The 21,683-nt window shown below is 35.0% G+C and overlaps 1 protein-coding gene across 1 annotated transcript; it reads right to left on the reverse strand.

Annotated features, from left to right (window-relative positions):
- Positions 1 to 17,423: 17,423 nt before the first annotated feature.
- LOC129877309 (multiprotein-bridging factor 1b) lies at positions 17,424 to 20,842 on the reverse strand. Its single transcript, XM_055952794.1, has 4 exons — positions 20,633 to 20,842; positions 18,620 to 18,703; positions 17,890 to 17,972; positions 17,424 to 17,767 (listed from the first exon to the last, which is right to left on the reverse strand). The coding sequence occupies exons 1-4, from the start codon at positions 20,763 to 20,765 to the stop codon at positions 17,648 to 17,650; spliced, it is 420 nt and encodes a 139-aa protein (XP_055808769.1). The 5' UTR covers positions 20,766 to 20,842; the 3' UTR covers positions 17,424 to 17,647.
- Positions 20,843 to 21,683: the final 841 nt, after the last annotated feature.

Raw genomic sequence — 21,683 nt, forward strand, 5'->3', positions numbered from 1 at the left:
TCCGAGTAGTTCTCCTTAGAAACTACTTCTTCTAAGAATTATCATTTTTTTTCTTTTAATATTGACGATGACAAGCCCACATTAGTATTCTTAAGTCTTCCGTTGATGAACAAATGAGTAATGAGACCAAGTGGTTCTCTCAGAAGCCAGAGATGGTTTCTGAGTGCCGGTCACGCCTAGGGTACCCTCTCGGGGCGTGACAGTAAACCTTTATGGGACCCTCCGTAAATATACTTTATAACATTAAGGGGCAGCATGAGCAAAATTAGCAATTTTTTTTATTTTTTGTGTGTTAGCCATAAATATTTTGGTGAACTGGATTTCGGTCAATTTTTTTCGAAACCTTTATAGGACCTTCTATATGTAACCAAGGAATCAATACGTGTAGCCTCAGCACAATCCATGGTGTATTCCTAGAATTTAGCCCGCACAAGTAGAATTAGGCGATTTTTTTATTTTTTCGTGTGTGTTAGCTCATAAATATTTTGGTAAATTTGCTTTCGGATAGTTATTTTCCGAAACCTTTATGGGATCCTCCATAAGTACCTGGAGGGATCAGTACGTGTTGCCTCGACACGATCAATGATGCATTCATAGCACTTAGGGACCGCACTAGCGGAATAAGACGATTTTCTTATTTTTTGTGGGTATTATCCATTAATATTTTGGTGAAGTGACTTTTTATCAATTTTTATTTGAAACCTTTATAAGATATTCCATTAGTACTCGATGGATTAGTACGAATAGCATCGACATGATCCACGGCACATTCATAGCATTTAGGGGGGACACTAATGAAATTAGATGATTTTCTCATTTTTAATATGTGTTTGCCCATTAATATTTTGGTGAAATGTCTTTCGGTCAATTATTTTATGAAATCTTTATGAGACACTCAGTAAGTACCCGAGGGATCAGTATGTGTAGCCTCGGCCTAATCCACGGTCCATTCATAGCATTTAGGGGCCGCAGAAGCGGAATTAGGTGATTTTCTAATTTTTCGTGTGTGTTAGTCTATAAATATTTTGGTGAATCGACTTTCGATCAATTTTTTTATAAAATATTTATGGGACCCTCCATTAGAATTCGGAGAATCTATATATGTAGCCTCAGCACGATCCAGGGTGGATTCATTGCATTTTGGGGTCGCTAGAGTGGAATTAGGCAATCTTCTCATTTTTCGTGTGTGTTAACCCATGAATATTTTAGGAAACTAACTTTTGGTCAATTTTTTTTGAAACCTTTATGGGACTCTCCGTAAGTACCCGATACGTGTAGACTTGGCCTGATCCACGATCCATTCATATCATTTAGGGGCCGCACAAGTGGAATTAGGTGATTTTATCATTTTTTATGTGTTAGCCAATTAATATTTTGGTGAACTGACTTTCAATCAATTTTTTTCTGAAACATTTATTGAACCCTCCGTATGAACTCGGAGAAGCAGTATATGTAGTCTTGACATAATATAGGGTCCATTCATTGCATTTAGGGGTCGTTCGAGTGGAATTAGGCGATCTTTTTATTTTTCGTGTGTGTTAGCCCCTAAATATTTTGGTAAATTCGCTTTCGATAAAAAATATTCTGAAACCTTTATAGGACCCTTCATAAATATCTGGTGGGATCAAGACGTGTAGCCTCGACACGAACAATGATGCATTCATAGCATTTAGGGGCCGCACAAGAGAAATTATGCGATATTCTCATTTTTTGTGTGTGTTAGCTCTTGAATGTTTTGTTGAACTGGCTTACGGATAATTTTTTTCCAAAGCCTTCAATGGATATTCCGTAAGTACCTGGGGGATCAGTACGTGTAGCCTCAGAATGATCTACAACGCATTCATAACATTTAGGGGCCGCACAAGCGGAATTAGGTAATTTTTCTCATTTTTTATGTGTGTTAGGCCATGAATATTTTGGTGAAATAACTTCTGGTCAATTTTTTTCTGAAGCCTCTATAGAACCCTTCTTAAATACCCGAGAGATCAATATATGTAGCTTTGGCATGATCCACGGTGTATTTATACCACTTAAAGGCCGTACAAACATAATTAGGTGATTTTCTCATTTTTCGTATTTGTTTGCCTATGAATATTATAGTAAACTGGCTTCTGCACAATTTTTTTCTGAAACCTTTTTGGACCCTCCTCAAGTATCTGGGGGATTAGTACGTGTAGACTCGGCACGATATACAACTCATTCATAGCTTTTAGCAGCAGCATATGTTGAATTAGGCGATTTTCTCATTTTTCGTGTGTGTTAACCCATGAATATTTTGATGAATTGACTTTCGATCATTTTTTCCGACACCTTTATGGGGCCCTCTATAAGTACCCGAGGGATCAATATGTGTAGCTTCAGCACGATCCACAATGCATTAATAGCATTTAGGGCACAAGCGAAATTTGACGATTTTCTCATTTTTCATGCGTGTTAGCTATGAATATTTTGTTTAACTGGCTTCTTATCAAATTTTTTTCGAAACCTTTATGGGATCCTTCATTAGTACCCGAGGGATTAGTACATGTAGTCTCGGCATGATCCACAACACAATCATAAAATTTAGGGGCCGCACAAGTGGAAATAGACGATTTTCTCATTTTTCGTATGTGTTAGCTCATGAATATTTAGGTGAACTGTCTTTCGTTTAATTTTTTTTGAAATCTTTATGGGATCCTATATAAGTACTCGAGAGATCAGTACATGTAGCCTCGACACAATTCACGATTCATTCATAACATTTAAGGGTCGCCCAAGCAGAATTAGACAATTTTCTTATTTTTTATTGTATGTTAGCCCATGAATATTTTAGTGAACTGTCTTTCAGTCAATTTTTTTTGAAACCATTTTGGAACTCTCCGTAAGAATCTGGGGATCTGTATGTGTCTCTACGATCCATGGTGTATTTATTGTATTTGGGGGCCGCACGAGCGAAATTAAGCAATTTCTCATTTTTTTCGTTTGTCTGCCCATTAATGTTTTGGTGAATTGGCTTCCGGTCAATTCTTTTCTTAAAACATTATGAGACCCTCTGTAAGTATATGAGAGATCAGTACGTGTCTCCTAGGCACGATCTACGGTTCATTTATAACATTTAGGGGCCGCACAAGCGTAATTAGGTGATTTTTTTATTTTTCGTGTGTTAGTTAATGAATATTTTGGTGAACTGTATTTTTGTCAATGTTTTTCTGAAACCTTTATAGGATCCTCCGTAATAACCTGAGGGATCAGTATATGTAGCCTCGGTATGATCAATGATGCATTTATTGCATTTAGAGGTCGCACAGATGAAATTAAGCAATTTTCTAACTTTTGTGTGTGCCCTTGAATCCCCCGAAACTATTATGGACCCTTTGTAAGTATATGGGGGAGTAGTACGTGTAGCTTAGGCACGATTAATGGTGTATTCATAACATTTAGGGTCGCACGAGCGGAATTAAGCGATTTTCTTATTTTTTGATTGTATTGGCAAATGAATATTTTAGTGAACTGGCTTTTGGTAGAAAAAAATCTGAAATCTTTATGCGACCCTCCGTAAGTAACAAGGGAATCAGTACATGTAGACTCGGCATGATCCACTGTGCATTCATAGCATTTAGGGAAGCACAAGTGAAATTAGGCAATTTTCTCCTTTTTCGTGTGTAACGCCCATAAATATTTTCGTGAACTGACTTTCGTTCAATTTTTTTCCAAAACCTTTATAGGACCCTTTGTAAGTACTCGAGGGATCATATCTACGGACCTTTCATAGCATTTAGGGGCTAGACAAGCGGAATTATGCGATTTTCTTATTTTTCGTGTCTGTTAAACTGACTTTCGCTCAATGTTTTTTCAAAACATTTATAGGACCCTTCGTAACTATCTAGAAAATTAGTACATTTAGGCTTGGCACGATCCACGATACATTCATAGCATTTAGGGGTCGCACAAGTGGAGTTAGGCAATTTTTTTATTTTTCATGTATGTTAGCTCATGAATATTTTGGTGAACTGTCTTCCGGTCAAATTTTTTTTGAAATCTTTATGGGGCCCTCTGTAAGAACCCAGGGTATCAGTATGTGTAGCATCGATATGATTCAATATGCATTCATTGCATTTAAGGGCCACATGAATGAATTAGAAAATTTTCTCAATTTTAATGTGTGTTAGCCCATAAATATTTTGGTTAACTCGTTTTGATCAATTTTTTTCATAAACCTTTATGGGACCCTTCGTAAGTATACTAGGGATCAGTATGTGTAGCGTAGCCATGATCCACGGTGCATTCATAGCATTTAGGGACGACACAAGTACAATTAGTGATTTTTTTATTTTTCGTGTGTGTTAGCCCATAGATATTTTGGTGATTCGTCTTTCGGTCAATTTTTTTTAAACATCTGTATAGGAACCTCTGTAAGTAACCAGGGAATCAGTACGTGTAGTTTCATCATAATCCATGGTGTATTCCTAGAATTAGTTCGCACAAGTAGAATTAGACGATTTTTTCATTTTTCGTGTATGTTAGCTCATAAATATTTTTTGTGTATTGGCTTTCGATCAATTATTTTTTGAAACCTTTATAGGATCCTCACAACTATTTGGTGGGATTAGTACGTGTAGCCAACGCACGATCCACGATGCGCTTATAACAATTAGGGTCTGCACAAATGGAATTAGACGATTTTCTTATTTTTCGTGTGTGTTATCGTATGAATATTTTGGGGAACTGAAATCCGGTCAATTTTTTCCTAAAATCATTATGGGACTCTCTGTGAGTTAACATGGAATTAGTAAGTATATCCTTGGCACGATCCAAGGTGCATTCATAGCATTTAGGGTCTACAAAAGCGAAGTACGCAATTTTTTCATTTTTTGTATTTATTAGACCATGAATATTTTGATGAATTGGCTTACGGTCAATTTTTTCTGAAATCTTTATAGACCCTTTGAAAGTTCTTAGAGGATCAATACATGTAGCCTACGCACGATCCACGGTGCATTCATAGTATTTAGGGGCCGCACAAGCGGAATAATACGATTTTCTCATTTTTCGTGTGTTAGATCATGAATATTTTGATGAACTGATTTTCAGATAATTTTTTTTCGAAGCCTTTATGAAAATATCTATAAGTACCTGGGGATCGCTACTTTTAGCTTTGGCACAATCCACGACGCATTTATAGCATTTAGGGGGCCACACAAGGGGAATTATGCGATTTTTCTAAATTTTTTGTATGTGTTAGCCCATAAATATTTTGGTGAATTGTCTTTCGGTCAATTATTTTCTGAAACCTTTGTAGGGCCTATCGTAAGAATCCGTGGGATCAGTGTGTGTATCCTTGGCATGATCTAAGGTGCATTTATTCCATTTAGGGGCCGCACATACGAAATTAGGCAATTTTCTCATTTTTCATGTGTGATAGCCATTAATATTTTGGTGAACTACTTTCAATCAATTTTATCCCAAAAACTTTATGGGACCCTCTGTAAGTATACGGTGGATCAGTGTGTATCCTTAACACAATTTACGGTGCATTTATAGCATTTAAGAGCCTCAAGAACAAAATTAGGCAATTTTCTTATTTTTCTTGTGTGTTATCTCATGAATATTTTGGTGAATTGACTTCCGATTAATTTTTTTCTGAAACCTTTATTTGACCCTATGTAAGTAACCAGGGAATCAATGTGTGTAGCATCGACACGATCAATGGTGCATTCGTAGCATTAAGAAGCTGCACAAGCAAAATTCGGTAATTTTCTCATTTTTCGTATGTGTTAACCCATTAATAGTTTTGTGAAATGGCTTCCGATTAAAAAAATTTCAAAACCTTTATAGGACCCTTCGCAAGACCCAAGGTATCAGTACGTGTATCCTCGAAAAGATTCATGGTGCATTTATACCATTTAGAAGCAGAACAAATGGATTTAGACGATTCTCTCATTTTTTATGTGTTAGCGCATGAATATTTTGGTAAACTTACTTATAGACAATTATTTTTCAAAACCTTTTTGGGACCCTCTGTAAGTACTTGGGGAGTCAGTATGTGTAGACTCGGAATGATCTAGAGTGCATTCATCGCATTTACGGGGTACACAAGCGAAATTAGGTGATTTTCTCATTTTTTGTGTCTGCTAACCATGAATATTTTGATAAACTGACTTCCAGTTAATTTTTTTGAAACATTTATACAATCCTCCATAAGAATCCGGGGGATCGGTATATGTAGCCTCGGCACGATCCAAGGTGCATTCATTGCATTTAGGGGTTGCTCGAGTGGAATTAAACGATCTTCTCATTTTTTTTGTTTGTTAACCCATTAATATTTTGGAGAATTGACTTCCGATCAATTTTTTTGTGAAATCTTTATGGGACCCTTCGTAAGTACCCGAGGGATCAGTACATGTAGCCTCGGCCTGATCTACGGCCCATTCATAGCATTTAGGGGGCACATAAGCGGAATTATGCGATTTTCTCATTTTCCGTGTGTGTTAGCCCATTAATATTTTGGTAAACTGTCTTCGGGTCAATGTTTTTCTAGTCGTTTATAGGACCCTTCGTCAAAACCCAGGAGATTAGTATGTGTAGTCTCGGCACAATCCAACGTCCATTAATTGCATTTAGGGGTGGCTTGAGTGGAATTAGGCGTTCTTCTTATTTTTCGTGTGTGTTAACTCCTGAATATTTTTGTGAACTCTCTTTTAGTCAATTGTTTTCTAAAACCTTCATGGTACCTCCGTAAGAACCCTAGGGATCAGTATGTTTAGCCTTGACAAGATCCAATATGCATTCATGGCATTTAGGGGTCGCACAAGCAGAATTTGATTACTTTCTCATTTTTCGTGTTTGTTAGCCAATGAATAATTTAGTGAACTAACTTTCGATCAATTTTTTTCGAAGCCTTTTATGGGACCCTCTATATGTACCCGATGGATCAGTACGTGTAGTCTCGGCTGATCCACGATCCATTCATAGAACTTAGGGGTCGTAAAAGCAAAATTAGGTGATTTTTTCATTTTTAGTGTGTTAGTCTATGAATATTTTAGTGAACTGACTTGCGTTTAATTTTTTTCTGAAACCTTTATGGGACCCTCTGTAACAATCCAAGGGATCAATATGTGTAGACTCGGCACGATCTAGGGTCCATTCATTGCATTTAGGGGTCGCTCGAGTGGAATTAGGTGTTCTTCTTATTTTTCATGTGTGTTAGACCCTAAATATTTTGGTGAACTATCTTTCAGTCAATTTTTTTAATCCTTCATGTAACCATTCGTAGGAACCCAAGTGATCAGTATATGTAGCCTCGATTGGAATTATGCAATTTTCTCATTTTTCGTATGTGTTAGCCCATTAATATTTTCTTGAATTGGCTTCTTGTCAAACAAAAATTCAAAACCTTTATGGGACCTTGCATATTCGGGGATTAGTACGTGTACCTTAGGCGATGCACGACACATTTATAGCAATTAGAGGGCCTCACAAGTGGAATTTGGCGATTTTTCTCATTTTTCGTGTGTTAGTCCATTAATATTTTGGTGAATTGACTCTTGATCAATTTTTTTCAAATTTTTATAGGACACTCCGTAATTACCCGCGGGATCAATACGTGTAACTTTAGCACGATTCATGTCACATTCATAGCATTTAGACGTCGCACAAGTGAAATTAATCAATTTTCTCATTTTTCGTGTGTGTTAGCCCATTAATATTTTGGTGAATTGGTTTTCAGTCAATTTTTTTCCAAAACCTTTATGGAGCCATCTGTAAGAACTAAGGAGACCAGTGTGTGTAGCTTCGGCATGATCCACGGCGCATTAATAGCATTTAGGGACGAAACAAGCGGAATTAGTCGATTTTCTTGTTTTTTTATGTATGTTAGCCAATGAATATTATGGTGAACTGACTTTCGATCAATTTTTTTCTGAAACCTTTATGAGACCCTCCTTAAGTATCCTAGGGATTAGTATCTGTATGCTCGGCACGATACACGATGTATTAATTGCATTTAGGGCCTCACAAGCAAAATTATGCGATTTTCTCATTTTTCGTGTGTTAGCCAATGAATGTTTTAGTGAATTGACTTCCGATCAATTTTATTCCGTAAGTACCCATAGGATCAGTACTTGTAGCATCGACATGATCAATGGCCAATTCATAGCATTTAGAAGCGGCACAAGCGGAATTAAATGATTTTCTCATTTTTCGTGTGTATTAACCCATTAAAATTTTGGTGAACTGACTTTCGATTAATTTTTTTCTAAAACCTTTATGGGACCATCCATATGTACCTAGGAATCAGTACATATAGTATCGGCATGGTCCACAATGCATTCATGACATTTAGGGTCCGCACGAGTGGAATGAGGTAATTTTCTCATTTTTCGTGTGTGTTAGCCTATGAATATTTTGGTTAACTGGTTTATTGTCAATATATTTTTGAAACCTCTATGAGACCCTGCATAAGTATTCGGGAGATCAATACGTGTAGCATAGGCTTGATCAACAACGCATTTATAGCATTTAGGGGGTTGCACAAGTGAAATTTAGCAATTTTCTCATTTTTCATGTTTGTTAGCCCATTATAATTTTGGTGAATTGATTTCCGATCAATTTTTTTGAAATATTTATAGGACCCTTCGTAAGTATTCGGGAGATCGATATGTTTAGCCTCGTTACAATCCACGATATATTCATAGCATTTAGGCACCGCACAAGTAAAATTATGCAATGTTTTTTCATTTTTCGTGTGTGTTAGCCTATTAATATTTTGGTAAACTGATTTTCGATTAATTTTTTTCCAAAACCTTTATGAGACCATCTGTAAGTACGCAGGACCTTAGTGCGTGTAGCCTCAGCACTATTTACAGTGCATTAATAACATTCAGAGGCCGCACAATCGAATTTAGGCTATTTTCTCATTTTTTGCATGTGTGTTAGCCCATTAATATTTTGATAAACTATTTTCCTGGCAATTTTTTTTCAAAACTTTTATGGTACCTTTCGCAAGTACCCGGTGGATTAGTACGTGTAGATTCGGCATTATCCAATGTCCATTCATAGTATTTAGGACCGCACGAGCAGAATTATGCGATTCTTTCATTTTTTTTATGTGTGTTAGCCCATTAATATTTTGGTGAAATGACTTCTGGTCAATTTTTTTCTAAAATCTTTATGAGACCCTCCGCAATTACCCGGAGGATTAGTACGTGTAGCCTAAGCACAATCTACGGTGCATTAATAGAATTTAGGGGCCACATAAGCAGAATTAACGATTTTCTCATTTTTTGTGTGTTAACCTATGAATATGTTGGTTAATTGGCTTCAAGTTAATTTTTTTTGAAACATTTATGGGACCCTTTATAAGTACCCAGGGAATCAAAACATGTAGCCTCGCCATGATCCACATCGCATTCATAGAATTTAGTGTCTACACAAGTGGAATTAGGTGATTTTCTTATTTTTTTGTGTGTTAGCCTATTAATATTTTGTTGAACTGGCTTTCGATTAATTTTTTTTTGAAACCTTTATGGGACCCTCCTTAAATATCTGAGGGATTAGTACATGTAGAGTTGGCACGATCCACGACGCATTCATAGCATTTAAGGGTCTCACAAGTGAAATTAGACGATTTTTATCTTATTTTTTGTGTGTGTTAGCCTATGAATGTTTTGGTGAATTCGCTTTCGGTCAATTTTATTCGAAAACCTTTATAAGATCCTTCGTAAGTTTTCAAGGGATCAGCACGTGTAGACTAGACATGATTTACGGCGCATTCATAGCATTTAGGGGTCACACAAGTGGAATTAAGCGATTTTGTCATTTTTTGTGTAGGTTCTGAATATTTTTGTGAAATGTCTTCCGATTCATTTTTTTCAAAAAACTTTATAGGACCCTCATTAAGTATCCGGGGGATCATTACACGTAGATTCAGCATGATCCACGATGCATTTATAGCATTTAGGGGCTGCACAAGCGGAGTTAGCCCATGAATATTTTGGTGAACTAGCTTATGATCAAATTTTTTTCCTGAAACCTTTATGGAAAACTCTGTAAGTACCTGGGGATCAGTACGTGTGGATTTGGCATGATCAACGGCGCATTATAACATTTTGGGGCCGCACCAACGGAATTAGGCGATTTTCTCATTTTTCGTGTATATGTTAGCCATGAACATTTTGGTGAATTTGCTCGGTTAATTTTTTTCCAAAACCTTTATAAGACCCTCTTTAAGTACCCGAGGAATCAATACGTGTTGCTTCAGAATGATCCCCAGTGCATGCATAGCATTTAAGGGTCGCACAAGCAGAATTAGGCAATTTTCATTTTTCGTGTGTGTTAGCCCATGAATATATTGGTGAACTGACTTCCAGTTAATTTTTTAAAAAACCTTTATTCGACCCTCCATAAGCACCCGGGGGATCAATTTATGCAGCCTTAACATGATCGACGGCACATTCATAACATTTAGAGGCCGCATGAATAGAATTAGATGATTTTCTCATTTTTCACGTGTTAGCCCATATATATTTTGGTTAAGTGTCTTAAGATCGGTTTTTATCTGAAATCTTTATAGGATGCTATGTAAGTACCTAAGGGATCAGTAAGTGTAGACTCGGCCCGATCCATAGTGCATTCATAACATTCAGGGGCCGAATGAACAGAATTAGGCTAATTTTCTAATTTCTGTGTGTTTTAGCCTATTAATATTTTTGGTGAATTAGCATCTAGTCATTTTTTTCCTAACACTTTTATGGGACCCTTCGTAAGTGCCCAAAGGATTAGTACGTGAGCATTGGCATGATCCATGATGCATTTATAGCATTTAGAGGCCGCGAAATCAAAATTAAGCATTTTTTTCATTTTCATGTGTTTTTGCCCATAAATATTTTGATGAACTTGTTTCTGGTCAATTTTTTTCTGAACCCTTTATGGAACCCTCTGTAAGAACCTAGGGGATCAATATGTGTAGTCTCGACATGATTCACGATGCATTCATAGCATTTAGGAACTGCACAATTGAAATTAGGCGATTTTCTCATTTTCTAATGTGTTAACAATGAATATTTTTGGTGAACTGACTTTCGCTAAAAAAAATTAAAATCTTTCTGAGACCCTCCGTAAGTAACCAGGATATCAGTATGTGTAGCTTCGGCATGATTCACGATGCATTTGTAGCATTTAGGGGCCGCACAAGAGGAAATCGGTGATTTTCTTATTTTTCGTCTGTGTTAGTTCATTAATATTTTGATGAACTGACTTTTAGTTAAAAAAAAATTGAAATATTTATTGAATCCACCTTAGTACCTGAGTACAAGCACGAGGATCTCATAAAGGTTTTGGAATAAATTTAATCGAAAGTCAGTTCACCAAAATATTTATTGGCTAACACACACGAAAAATGGAAAAAATTACTTAATTCCGCTTTTGTGGCCCATAAATGCTATAAATGTATCGTTGATCATGCCGAGGCTACACATGCTTATCCCCTTGGCACTTACATAGGGTTCCATAAAGGTTTCGGAAAAAAATTGACTGAAAGTCAATTCACCTAAATATTAATGGGCTAACACACGAAAAGTCAGAAAACCTTTCAATTTCGCTTGCGAGGCACCTAAATGTTATGGATGTGCCGTGGATCGTGCTGAGTCTACACGTATTGATCCCTCGGATAATTATGAAGAGTTCCATAAAGATTTTAAAAAAATTAATCGAAATTTAGTTCACCAAAATATTAATGGGCTAACGCATACAATAAATGAGAAAATCACTTAATTTTACTTGTACGGCCCTAAATACTATGAATGTATCGTGGATCGTGTCGAGGCTACAAGTACTGATCCCCCGAATACTTACGAAGGGTCCTATAAAGGTTTCAAAAAAATGATTTAAAGCTACTTCAACAAAATATTCATGGGTGAACACACACGAAAAATAAGAAAACCACATAATTTCAATTGTGCAGTCCCCTAAATGCGTCGTGGATCGTTCTAAGGCTACACGTACTGATTCCTGTGGTACTTACGGAGGGTCTCATAAAGATTTCAAAAATATTGACTGAAAGTCAGCTCACCAAAATATTAATGAACTAACATTCACGAAAAATGAGAAAATCACTTCATTCCGCTTGTGCGGCCCTTAAATGCTATGAATCGTGCCGAAGCTCCAAGTATTGTCCCGAAGCTAGTTCACCAAAATATTTATGCCCAAACACGCACGAAAAATGAGAAAATCATTTAATTTTGCTTGTGCAGCTCCTAAATGCTATGAATACGTCGTGGATCGTGTTGAGGCTACACATACTACACTCCCGGATACTTACGAAGGGTCCCATAAAAATTTTGCAAACAAATTGTCCGAAAGCATTATTATCAAAAAATGAGAAAATCCTCTGATTTCACTTGTGTGGTCCCTAAATGCTAAAAATTTATCGTGGATCGTGCTCAGGCTACACATAGTTCTCCTACGGTAGTTACGAAGGGTCCTATAAGTTTTTGCAAAATATTGACCAAAAGATATACTAAAAAATTAATAGGCTAACATACACGAGAAAAATTATCTAATTTCGCTTGAGTGACCTCTAAATCTTATAAATATATCATCGATCGTGTCGAGACTATATGTACTATACTCTCGAATACTATGGAGGATCTCATAAAGGTTTCACAAAAAAATTTATCGAAAGCATATCACTAGAAAAATCATGCACTAAAACACATGAAAAATAATGAGAAAATATTTTAATTTCGCTTGAGGGGCCCCTAAATGCTATTAATATGTTGTGTATTATGTCGAGGCTACATGCACTACTCCTATGGATACTTACGGTGAGTCCCATAAGGTTTTTGAAAAATATTGATTGAAAGATATCACCAAAACATTTATGAGCTAACACACAAAAAAATGAGAAAATCGGCTAATTTCGCTTGAGTGACCCCTAAATTCTATAAATATGTCGTGGATCTCGTTGAGACTACAAGTACTTCTTTTGCTTGTACTTACGGAGGGTCTCATAAAGATTTCACAAAAAAAATTACCGAAAGATATATTACCAAAAAAATCATTGGCTAACATACACGAAAAAATAAGAAAATTGCTTAATTTTGCTTGAGTGGATCATGTCAGGAGTACACATTGGCTAACATACACGAAAAAAATGAGAAAATTGCTTAATTTCACTTGAGTGGATCATGTCAGGAGTACACATACTTCTCCCCTTGGTATTTACGGAGGGTCTCATAAATGTTTTTCAAAAAAATTAACTAAAAGTCATATCATCAAAAAACTCATAGTCTAGCACACACGCAAAAATGAAAAAATAACCTAATTCCGATTGAGTGGCGCCTAAATCGCGCCTAAATCATATAAATATGTCGAGACTACACGTACTGTACTCCTGATTATTTACGAGGTATTATAAAGGTTTCACAAAAAAATTAACTCAAAGTCATATCACCAAAACATTCATGAGTTAACATACACGAAAAAAATTAAAAAATTATTTAATTTCGCTTGAATAACCCCTAAATGCTATAAATATGTTGTAGATCGTTTCGATATCACACGTTCTGCTCCCTAGGTACTTGTAGAGGGTCCCATAAATATTTCGCAATTTTTGTTTTTACTGAAATCACTCAAAGTCAAAGGTTTTGTTGGTGGCAAAATCGGCATGCCTTCTAGTTGTAGATGTCATATCACCAAAAAAAATCATAGTCTAACACACGAAAAAAATGAGAAAATCTCTTAATTCCACTTGAGTGGCCCCTAAAAAGTATAAATATATCATGGATCATACTAGGGCTACATGTAAAGCTCTCGTGGGTACTTACAGAGGGTCTCATAAAGATTTCGCAAAAAAAAATAACCAAAAGTCATATCACCAAAAAATACATGTGATTAAACACACAAAAAAAATGAGAAAATCGCCTGATTCAGCTTGAGTAACCCTAAATGCTATAAATATGTTGTAGATTATGACGAGACTACATGTACTTCTCCCCCAGGTACTTATAGAGGGTCCCATAAATGTTTCACAAAAAAATTGACCAAAAGTCGTATCACCAAAAAATTTAAGGGCTAACACACGAAAAAAATTAGGAAATAGATTAATTCTGCTTGACTACCCACTAAATGTCATAAACATGTCGTGGATCGTACTGAAGGTACACGTACTACTCCCCCAGGCATATACGAAGGGTTCCAAAAAGATATCGTAAAAAACTTGATCGAAAATCATATCATTAAAAATTCATGGACTAACACATACAAAAAAAATGAGAAAATAGCCTAAATCCTCTTGAGTGGCAACTAAATGCGATAAATATGTCGTGGATCATTCCGAGACTACATGTAATGCTCTCTCATATACTTACGGAAGGTAACACAAAGGTTTCGCAAAAAAATATACTGAAAGTAATATCACAAAAATAGGTTAATTCCACTTGAATGACCCCTAAATGCTATAAATATGTAATGAATTATGTCAAGGTTACACGTACTGCTCCCACGGAGACTTACAGAGAGTCTCATAAGGGTTTTGCAAAAAAATTGATTGAAAGTCATATCACCAAAAAAATTCATGGGCTAACACACGAAAAAAATGCAAAAATTGCTTAATTCTACTTGACTGGCCCTAAATCCTATAAATATGTCGTGGATCGTTACGATACTATACGTACTACTACCTTGGGTACTCACTGAGGGTCCCATAAAGGTTCCGTAAAAAAATTGACCAAAAGTCATGAGCTAATACACACGAAAAAAATTATAAAAATCACCTAAGTCCGCTTGAGTGGCCCCTAAATGCTATAAATATATCGTGGATCGGATCGAGGATACACGTACTGTTCTCCCAGGTACTTATGGAGGGTCGCATAAAGATTTCGTAAAATAATTAACCAAAAGTTATATCACCAAAAAATTCATTGGCTGACACATACGAAAAAATGAGAAAATCGCTTAATTCTGTTTGAGAGGCCCCTAAATGTCATAAATATATTGTGGATCGTGTCGAAGCTACATTTATTGTTCTTCCCAATACTTACGTAGGTTCTCATAAAGGTTCCCCAAATTTTTTTATTGTAAGTAATATCACCAAAAAATTCATGGCGCATACACACAAAAATGAGAAAATCTCCTAATTACGCTTGAGAGCCCTAAATACTATAAATATATCGTGGATCGCCTAAATATTTATGCTTCCACAGAACAGAGAGTCTCATAAGGGTTTTACAAAAAAATTAACTGAAAGTCATATCACTAAAAAATTAATGGGCTAGCACACGAAAAAAATGAGAAAATCGCCTAATTTCGCTTGTGTGGCTCCTAAATCCTATAGGTTTTCTGTGGATCGCGCCGAGGTTACATGTACTACTCCCTTGTGTACTTACGGAGGATCCCATAAATGTTTCGCAAAAAAAATGATCAAAAATCATATCATCAAAAAATTATGAACTACCATGACAATATATAAATAGTGTGATGATATCATTTCATATCGAAGCAAATTCCAATGATATCATGTTAGTATATAAATATATTGTGATAGTATCATGGAGGTCTTATTGGAGGATTGAAGCAAACATCAATGATACCATGACAATATATAAATATAGTATGATGGTATAATGAATGTTTCACTAAAATACTGAAGAGTTGAAGTCAATGATATCATGACAATATGTAAATAAATTGTGATGGTATCTTGAAGGTCTCACTAAAGGATTGAAGAAACAATCAATGATATCATGACAGTATATAGATAATGTGATGGTATTAAGGAGAAGCCGTTGAATGATTAGAGTAGACATCAATGATCAATGACAGTATGTAAATATACTGTGGTGGTATCATTACGGACTAAAATAAACCCAAATAATACCATATCAGTATATATATTGTGATGATATCATGAAGATCTTACTAAATATTGAAGCATACATTAATTATATCATTAAAGCATATACATATACTGTGACATTACATACCTAAGCAAATAAAAAAATTCAAAAAAACGAAAAGAAAATTAAATGAAATGAGAAAAAATTTCAAAAAAACAAAATACAGAATGATTGAAAATATGAAATTAAATTGTGGTGAAAAAAATAAAGAATATTATGATTTGAGAAAAAAATGAATGAAAAAGGAAGAAACAAAGAAATAATCAAAAAAAAAAAGAAGAAAAGAAACGAAACATGAAATTGAAAAATAAAGAGAAAACAAAATAAACCAAACCAATAAAGGAGAAAAAAAAGGCGGGGGGAGAGGGAGAAAAAAAAGGTTAAAAAAAGAGAAAGGAAAGGAAATAGAGAAAAATAAATGAGAAAAGAAAAAATAAAAAGAAGAAAAGGACTATATAAAATAAAAGATGAAAAATGATTAGATTATAATATAAAAAGAAAATAAGGATTAAAATAATTTGGAAAAAAATCAATAAACAAAAATGCATAAAAATAAAATAAATAAATAAATAAAAAAGAAAGTAGAGAAAAATTAAACGAATAAGAAATTAATGAGGAAAAAAAGAAACTATATAAAATAAATATTGAGTATAAATTAGATTATGGTGTAAAAAGTAAATAAAGAATAAAATAGTTTGAATAAATTTAAATGAACAAAGAAACATAAAAAGAAAAAAAAAGAATTAAGGAAATAAAAAGCAAAAGAATTAAAAATGCGCTAAATAACTAAAGCTGCTGGAAAAATCGACATTTTCTATTTAGTTTGGGGATATTTTATGTAAAGGACATTTAGTTGTAAAGAGTATTCATATTGGACATGCATGTACTTATCCCAAAAAAAATCTGCTAGGAAACATTATTTCTTTAAATGACACAAATTTAAATTAATCAAAAATTAAATGCATTTAATCGAGAAGTAAATACATATATCAAATACCAAGTGAATATAAGAAAAAAGTTGTTGGTAGCAGCGCTTATGCTGTCCAATTTTTTTAAATAAAAGATAGAATTGCTTTTTCTTTTTTCAAAAAAAGTGTTCCTACATTTTGAAAAGTTAAAATATGTGTTCCATATTAAGAAATATGTTTTATAGAAAAATAAGTGAATTTCTTACTTTTTTGTGTATGATAGATAAAAAAAGAAATTATCCTAAAAACATTTGTGTGCTCTAGACAAATACCATAAAACATGTGAGTGGGGGGTTGCACGACTATGGAATACTGACCACGCTGAGAGAGGCCCAAGGCTTCCCACAACTGAAGAAGAGCTAGGGGACCTGTCCGAAATTCAGTGTGGGGTGGTGAGGACGAGGGGCTATGGCGCAGGTGAAAATGAGATGGGTTTGAGTATGAAAAGGATACTACATCACTAAAAAAGTCATTTTTCTCATTGAAAAAATATTTTCCAAAAATTTCAACCAAACAAACCAGATAAAAATTGGACATACCCTAAGTTCACATAACACCTATAATTAAGAAAAAAGAATAATCCTATGAAAAACAGTTAAGCATATAAGCAGAAAAAAGTCCGTACAAGAGTAACTTAAACTTTCCACAGAAGAAACAGCTAATTCAACAAAGAAAACCGTATTCATGAATCCAGGCATAACGATAAGCAAAACACAGCGATGATTAAACAAAAGTTTGTGTACATCACCAAATTTTGGATTCAAACAGACGGTGACAATACATAAGGCTCACTTGTGCAATCACACTTTATTTCTTTCCTCGAAGTTTCGCTCCAAGAGCTCTCTCCAGTTTTGAGATTATCTGCTGGTTTGGAATTGCCTTCCCCGACTCGTATTCTTGGATGATCTGTGGCTTCTCATTTATCAACTGCAAAATAACAAGGGAGCTTATCAGATTTGTTTTGCTACAATTAACAATCCTCTATGTATGTGTCCATTTCATTTTTTTTCCCCTTCTGGGGGAGTCCAAAGTGAATTAGAAGTATATACTTGAGCAAGTTGAGCCTGAGTCAGCTTCTTGTCTTGTCGTGCTTGCATGATAGCTTTCTTCAGTTCAGTTGGTACCTTTTCATCTGGAAAATTAACCAAAGTACGTCGGACGCTTTCAAAGGAGAATGATATTGTGATATACATTACGGACAAAATAAGCGCAAAATAACATTAGAACAAAGGCAGAACTGCTCAAACATCCCAGGTACTAAATACCAAGACACTGATTAAGGCAAACAAAAGATAGAAAGAATAGATTTAAGAAAGAAAAGAGAACAGGGGAACGACACTGTGATATACTATGCCTAGGAGGAACTTTAAAGAGATGACAAGTGAATTTCTTCCTTCTTTAATTTATAGATTGTGAATTCGTGCTGTTTCTAAAATGCAATTAATGCAGAGAGAGAGAGAGCAACCAAAAGGATGTTAATTTAAACTTGATCATGACTCAAGAAAGAATGTATTATTTCCTCGATTGCCTTGAGACCATAAAAATCATTGAGAACTTCAAATGCAGAAGTACACAATGTGTTTTGGGAAATGTATGGTCCTCGAAGTATTTCAAAATGAAGATACTGCATGCATATGAAGTAGGCAGAATAAAGTAAATACTGAAGACATCAGACCAATCAAGCAGTAACTATGACTACATACATAACAGAGATTAAGCATCATAGTTGTCCGCCAGAAATTTTCTTAACTATGCTATAAAAGGTGTAGCTCAACTTACGAGACAAATTCTCAGTATCTTCATCAAGTTTCCTAGTGTTCAATGATGTACTACTAGAGGCAGCCTTGTTTGATCCCGCATTAGCTGCATTAAAAAAAGGTATCATGAGAACAATAGATTACAAAAGCAAGAACATGTGACTTGGGAACAGGAAAGGAGAACGAAGCATCTGAATGTTCAAACTGATAAGTGAACTTAAAAAAAAAAAACTAAGCTAGCAAGAGAACACTCCAAACAGTTAATTGTGTTCACACTTGAATGAACACATGTTTACAGAAGTTTCCACAATAACAATGTAAGTTTTTAACCTTTAGAAATTCACCAATATCAGAATATATAGGAAAGTAGGTAAAATAAGACCAAAAAGTAAATAGGTGCAATTTCTGTTACCATAACTCTATCAGTCAGAAACAACAAGAACTGCTGAAGTGAGAAGATTGATGATTCCAAGAGAGACACTCCACAAATTCAAACTCCTCTACCAGCACACAAGTTTAATGATACAAGATCAATGAACATACACTTGAGCAGTAAAATTGCATGTTCAATATTTGGAAATGTAGTGAGTGACTGATAAAAAAATCGATCACATTAGGCATAAAATGCACATATAGCAGAGAAATAATTCAGAAGTACAGCCATGATTTGCATAATTAAACATTTAAATAGATTTAGATCCATCAGCATCGTAAGCACATACAAAAAATTGATCACAGATTAATATGTGCAGATTATCTGATAATCTAACAGACACGAAGGATGAATCCCAGAAGAAAGAGAAAAAGAAGTAGCATTCACACAAACGCACAGATTATACAGGTAGACAAATTAAAGTAACAAAATCAGAAGAAATAGCTACACACGAACTGACAATAACTACAATTACAACTCAATCCCAATCTAGTTGAAGTCGGCTATATGAATCCAACATGTCTATTATGTTATATACATACTATCAGAAAAAAAAATAGAGAAAATCAATCAATACCAAATAGAAGCTAGAGATGAAAACAAGTAATTGAACAAATGATGAAACAGACTAATGACTACAGCTATGCCTCAATCCCAGAATTGCCGAGGTAGCTATAAATTCTCCATATCCATTCCGTTAAATACAGAATTATAATAAATACTGTAATAAAAAAGAGCTAGAGATGACAAGGTGAACATGAGGCTAACAACAACTATTACTACACCACAATCTCAAACTAGTTGAGGTGAATTCTCCATATCAATTCCATGAATACCACAAGGAGAGAGAGAGAAACAAGCAATACAAGTGGAGCTAGGGATGACAAAAGTGGCTCTTCAATTGAAAAAAATTGAATTCAGGAATCCTACTTCACAAAAACAGCTCAACACATTTTACTATAAGAGTTCTACACGAGATGGTACAGATGAACACAAGCCAACAACAACTACTTCTACACCACAATTTCAAACTACTATAGGTGAATTCTCCAGATTCTCCACATTAATTCCCTAAATACCACAAAAAAGAGAGAGAGATACAAGCAATACAAATCGAGCTAGGGATGATAAAATTACTTTTTTCTATTGAAAACTGAGTTCAGAATCCAGTTACACAAAACAGCTCAAACATTTTTTTATTACTACAACACACAATCTCAAACTCGTTGAGGTAAAATTCTCCAAATTCTCCTTATCAATTCCCTGAATACCACAAAAAAAACAGAGAAAGAAACAAGCAATACACATGGAACCAGGGATGATAATAGCAGTTTTTCAATTGAAAACAAAAAACTAAATTCCGAATCCTATTATACGAAAACAGCTCAACAAACACTTTCGACAAAAATCTCTGTATGAGATAGTACGTAGAGAAAATCGATCGATCGAGAGATGATAAAAATGAGTTCAGAAATCCTACTTCACAGAAACATCTCAACAAACAATTTTTCACATATAGTTCTACACTAGATGGAATATGGAGGAAAGCGTCTTCATAGATAGACAGATAGATACAGAGAGAGAAAAGGAAGGATAACATACACTTTTTGACGGTTTCGATCTCGGCGCCAGAACGACGGGCGGCGTTGACGGCTTTCTCATCCTTGCGAGCGGCGGAGGTAGGCGCCTTCTTCCTGATTACTACCGGCTCCCAGTCTTGCGATATTCCACTCATCTTTTTTTTTCTCTCTCTCAAATATCTCTTCGTAGTTATCTGTATATAGAAGGGGTCTTTTGGGGATTTTATTTTCATTTCAAGGTTTTCCTTTTCACCGTCGATAAAATTATCACGCAATATAGATTATAAATAAGTAAGACGATTTGTTTTCACGTATAATTTATTTTTAATGAATATAAAATTTTGAATAGTATTTAATAGTGTATATAACAAAATAACTGAAAAAATATATTAATTTATACGATCTTTGATGAGCCAGTCTAAAAACTAGCATCAATTGCAGCTCATGGAGATGGTGGTCGAGATGAAGGTTATGAAGTAGTGAGTGGTGGTGGTCGTCATGGTTGGTAGAGGAGGTTGGCGGTGGTGGTAGTGTAGTGATGGTCAAAGGTGATGAATGTGCGATGCAACTGATTAGTAATGATGATTAGTGATGGAGGTGATTGATGGTGTTTGTGCAGCAATGATTAGAAGTGATGAACGTGCGGTGATAGTTGGTAGTGCAGGTGAATTGTGGTGGTTGTGCGATGAAGATTGAAGGTAGATGTAATTGGTGGTGATAGCTAGTGATGAAAGTGGCTAGTGGAAGCATTGCGTACTGGAGATTGAGGGTAAAGGTGATAAGTGGTGTTGGCTAGTAGTGGTAGTCATTGGTGGTGGATATGGTTTTATGGAAACTTTCAAACAACTTTGCTCATCCAACTTGAGTAAATTATTTTACCCTATCATACTAGGAGTCGTCTACTTGGTATTAAAAACAACAATGGGAAGGAAAAATACAAATTGTTTATAAGACAATCCGAATTAAAAGGTAATTGATTGATGATAAATCCATCATAATAGTGCTAATGATAAAACTGTTCAATAACTATGTTGGTTGGAGATAGCAGGTATCCCATAAAAAACAATGAAGGT

This window comes from Solanum dulcamara, chromosome 12, assembly GCF_947179165.1.
Source record: "Solanum dulcamara chromosome 12, daSolDulc1.2, whole genome shotgun sequence".
Lineage (NCBI taxonomy): Eukaryota > Viridiplantae > Streptophyta > Magnoliopsida > Solanales > Solanaceae > Solanum > Solanum dulcamara.

Bases quoted from the DNA above. Each gene is read 5' to 3' on its own strand.
- LOC129877309 (XM_055952794.1), bottom strand. From the start codon at position 20,765: ATGAGTGGAATATCGCAAGACTGGGAGCCGGTAGTAATCAGGAAGAAG. The intron at 18,704-20,632 runs GTATGTTATCCT...TTTTTAATGCAG, and splicing joins GATCGAAACCGTCAAAAAGT to CTAATGCGGGATCAAACAAG. The intron at 17,768-17,889 runs GTATATACTTCT...GTTATTTTGCAG, and splicing joins CTCAGGCTCAACTTGCTCAA to TTGATAAATGAGAAGCCACA.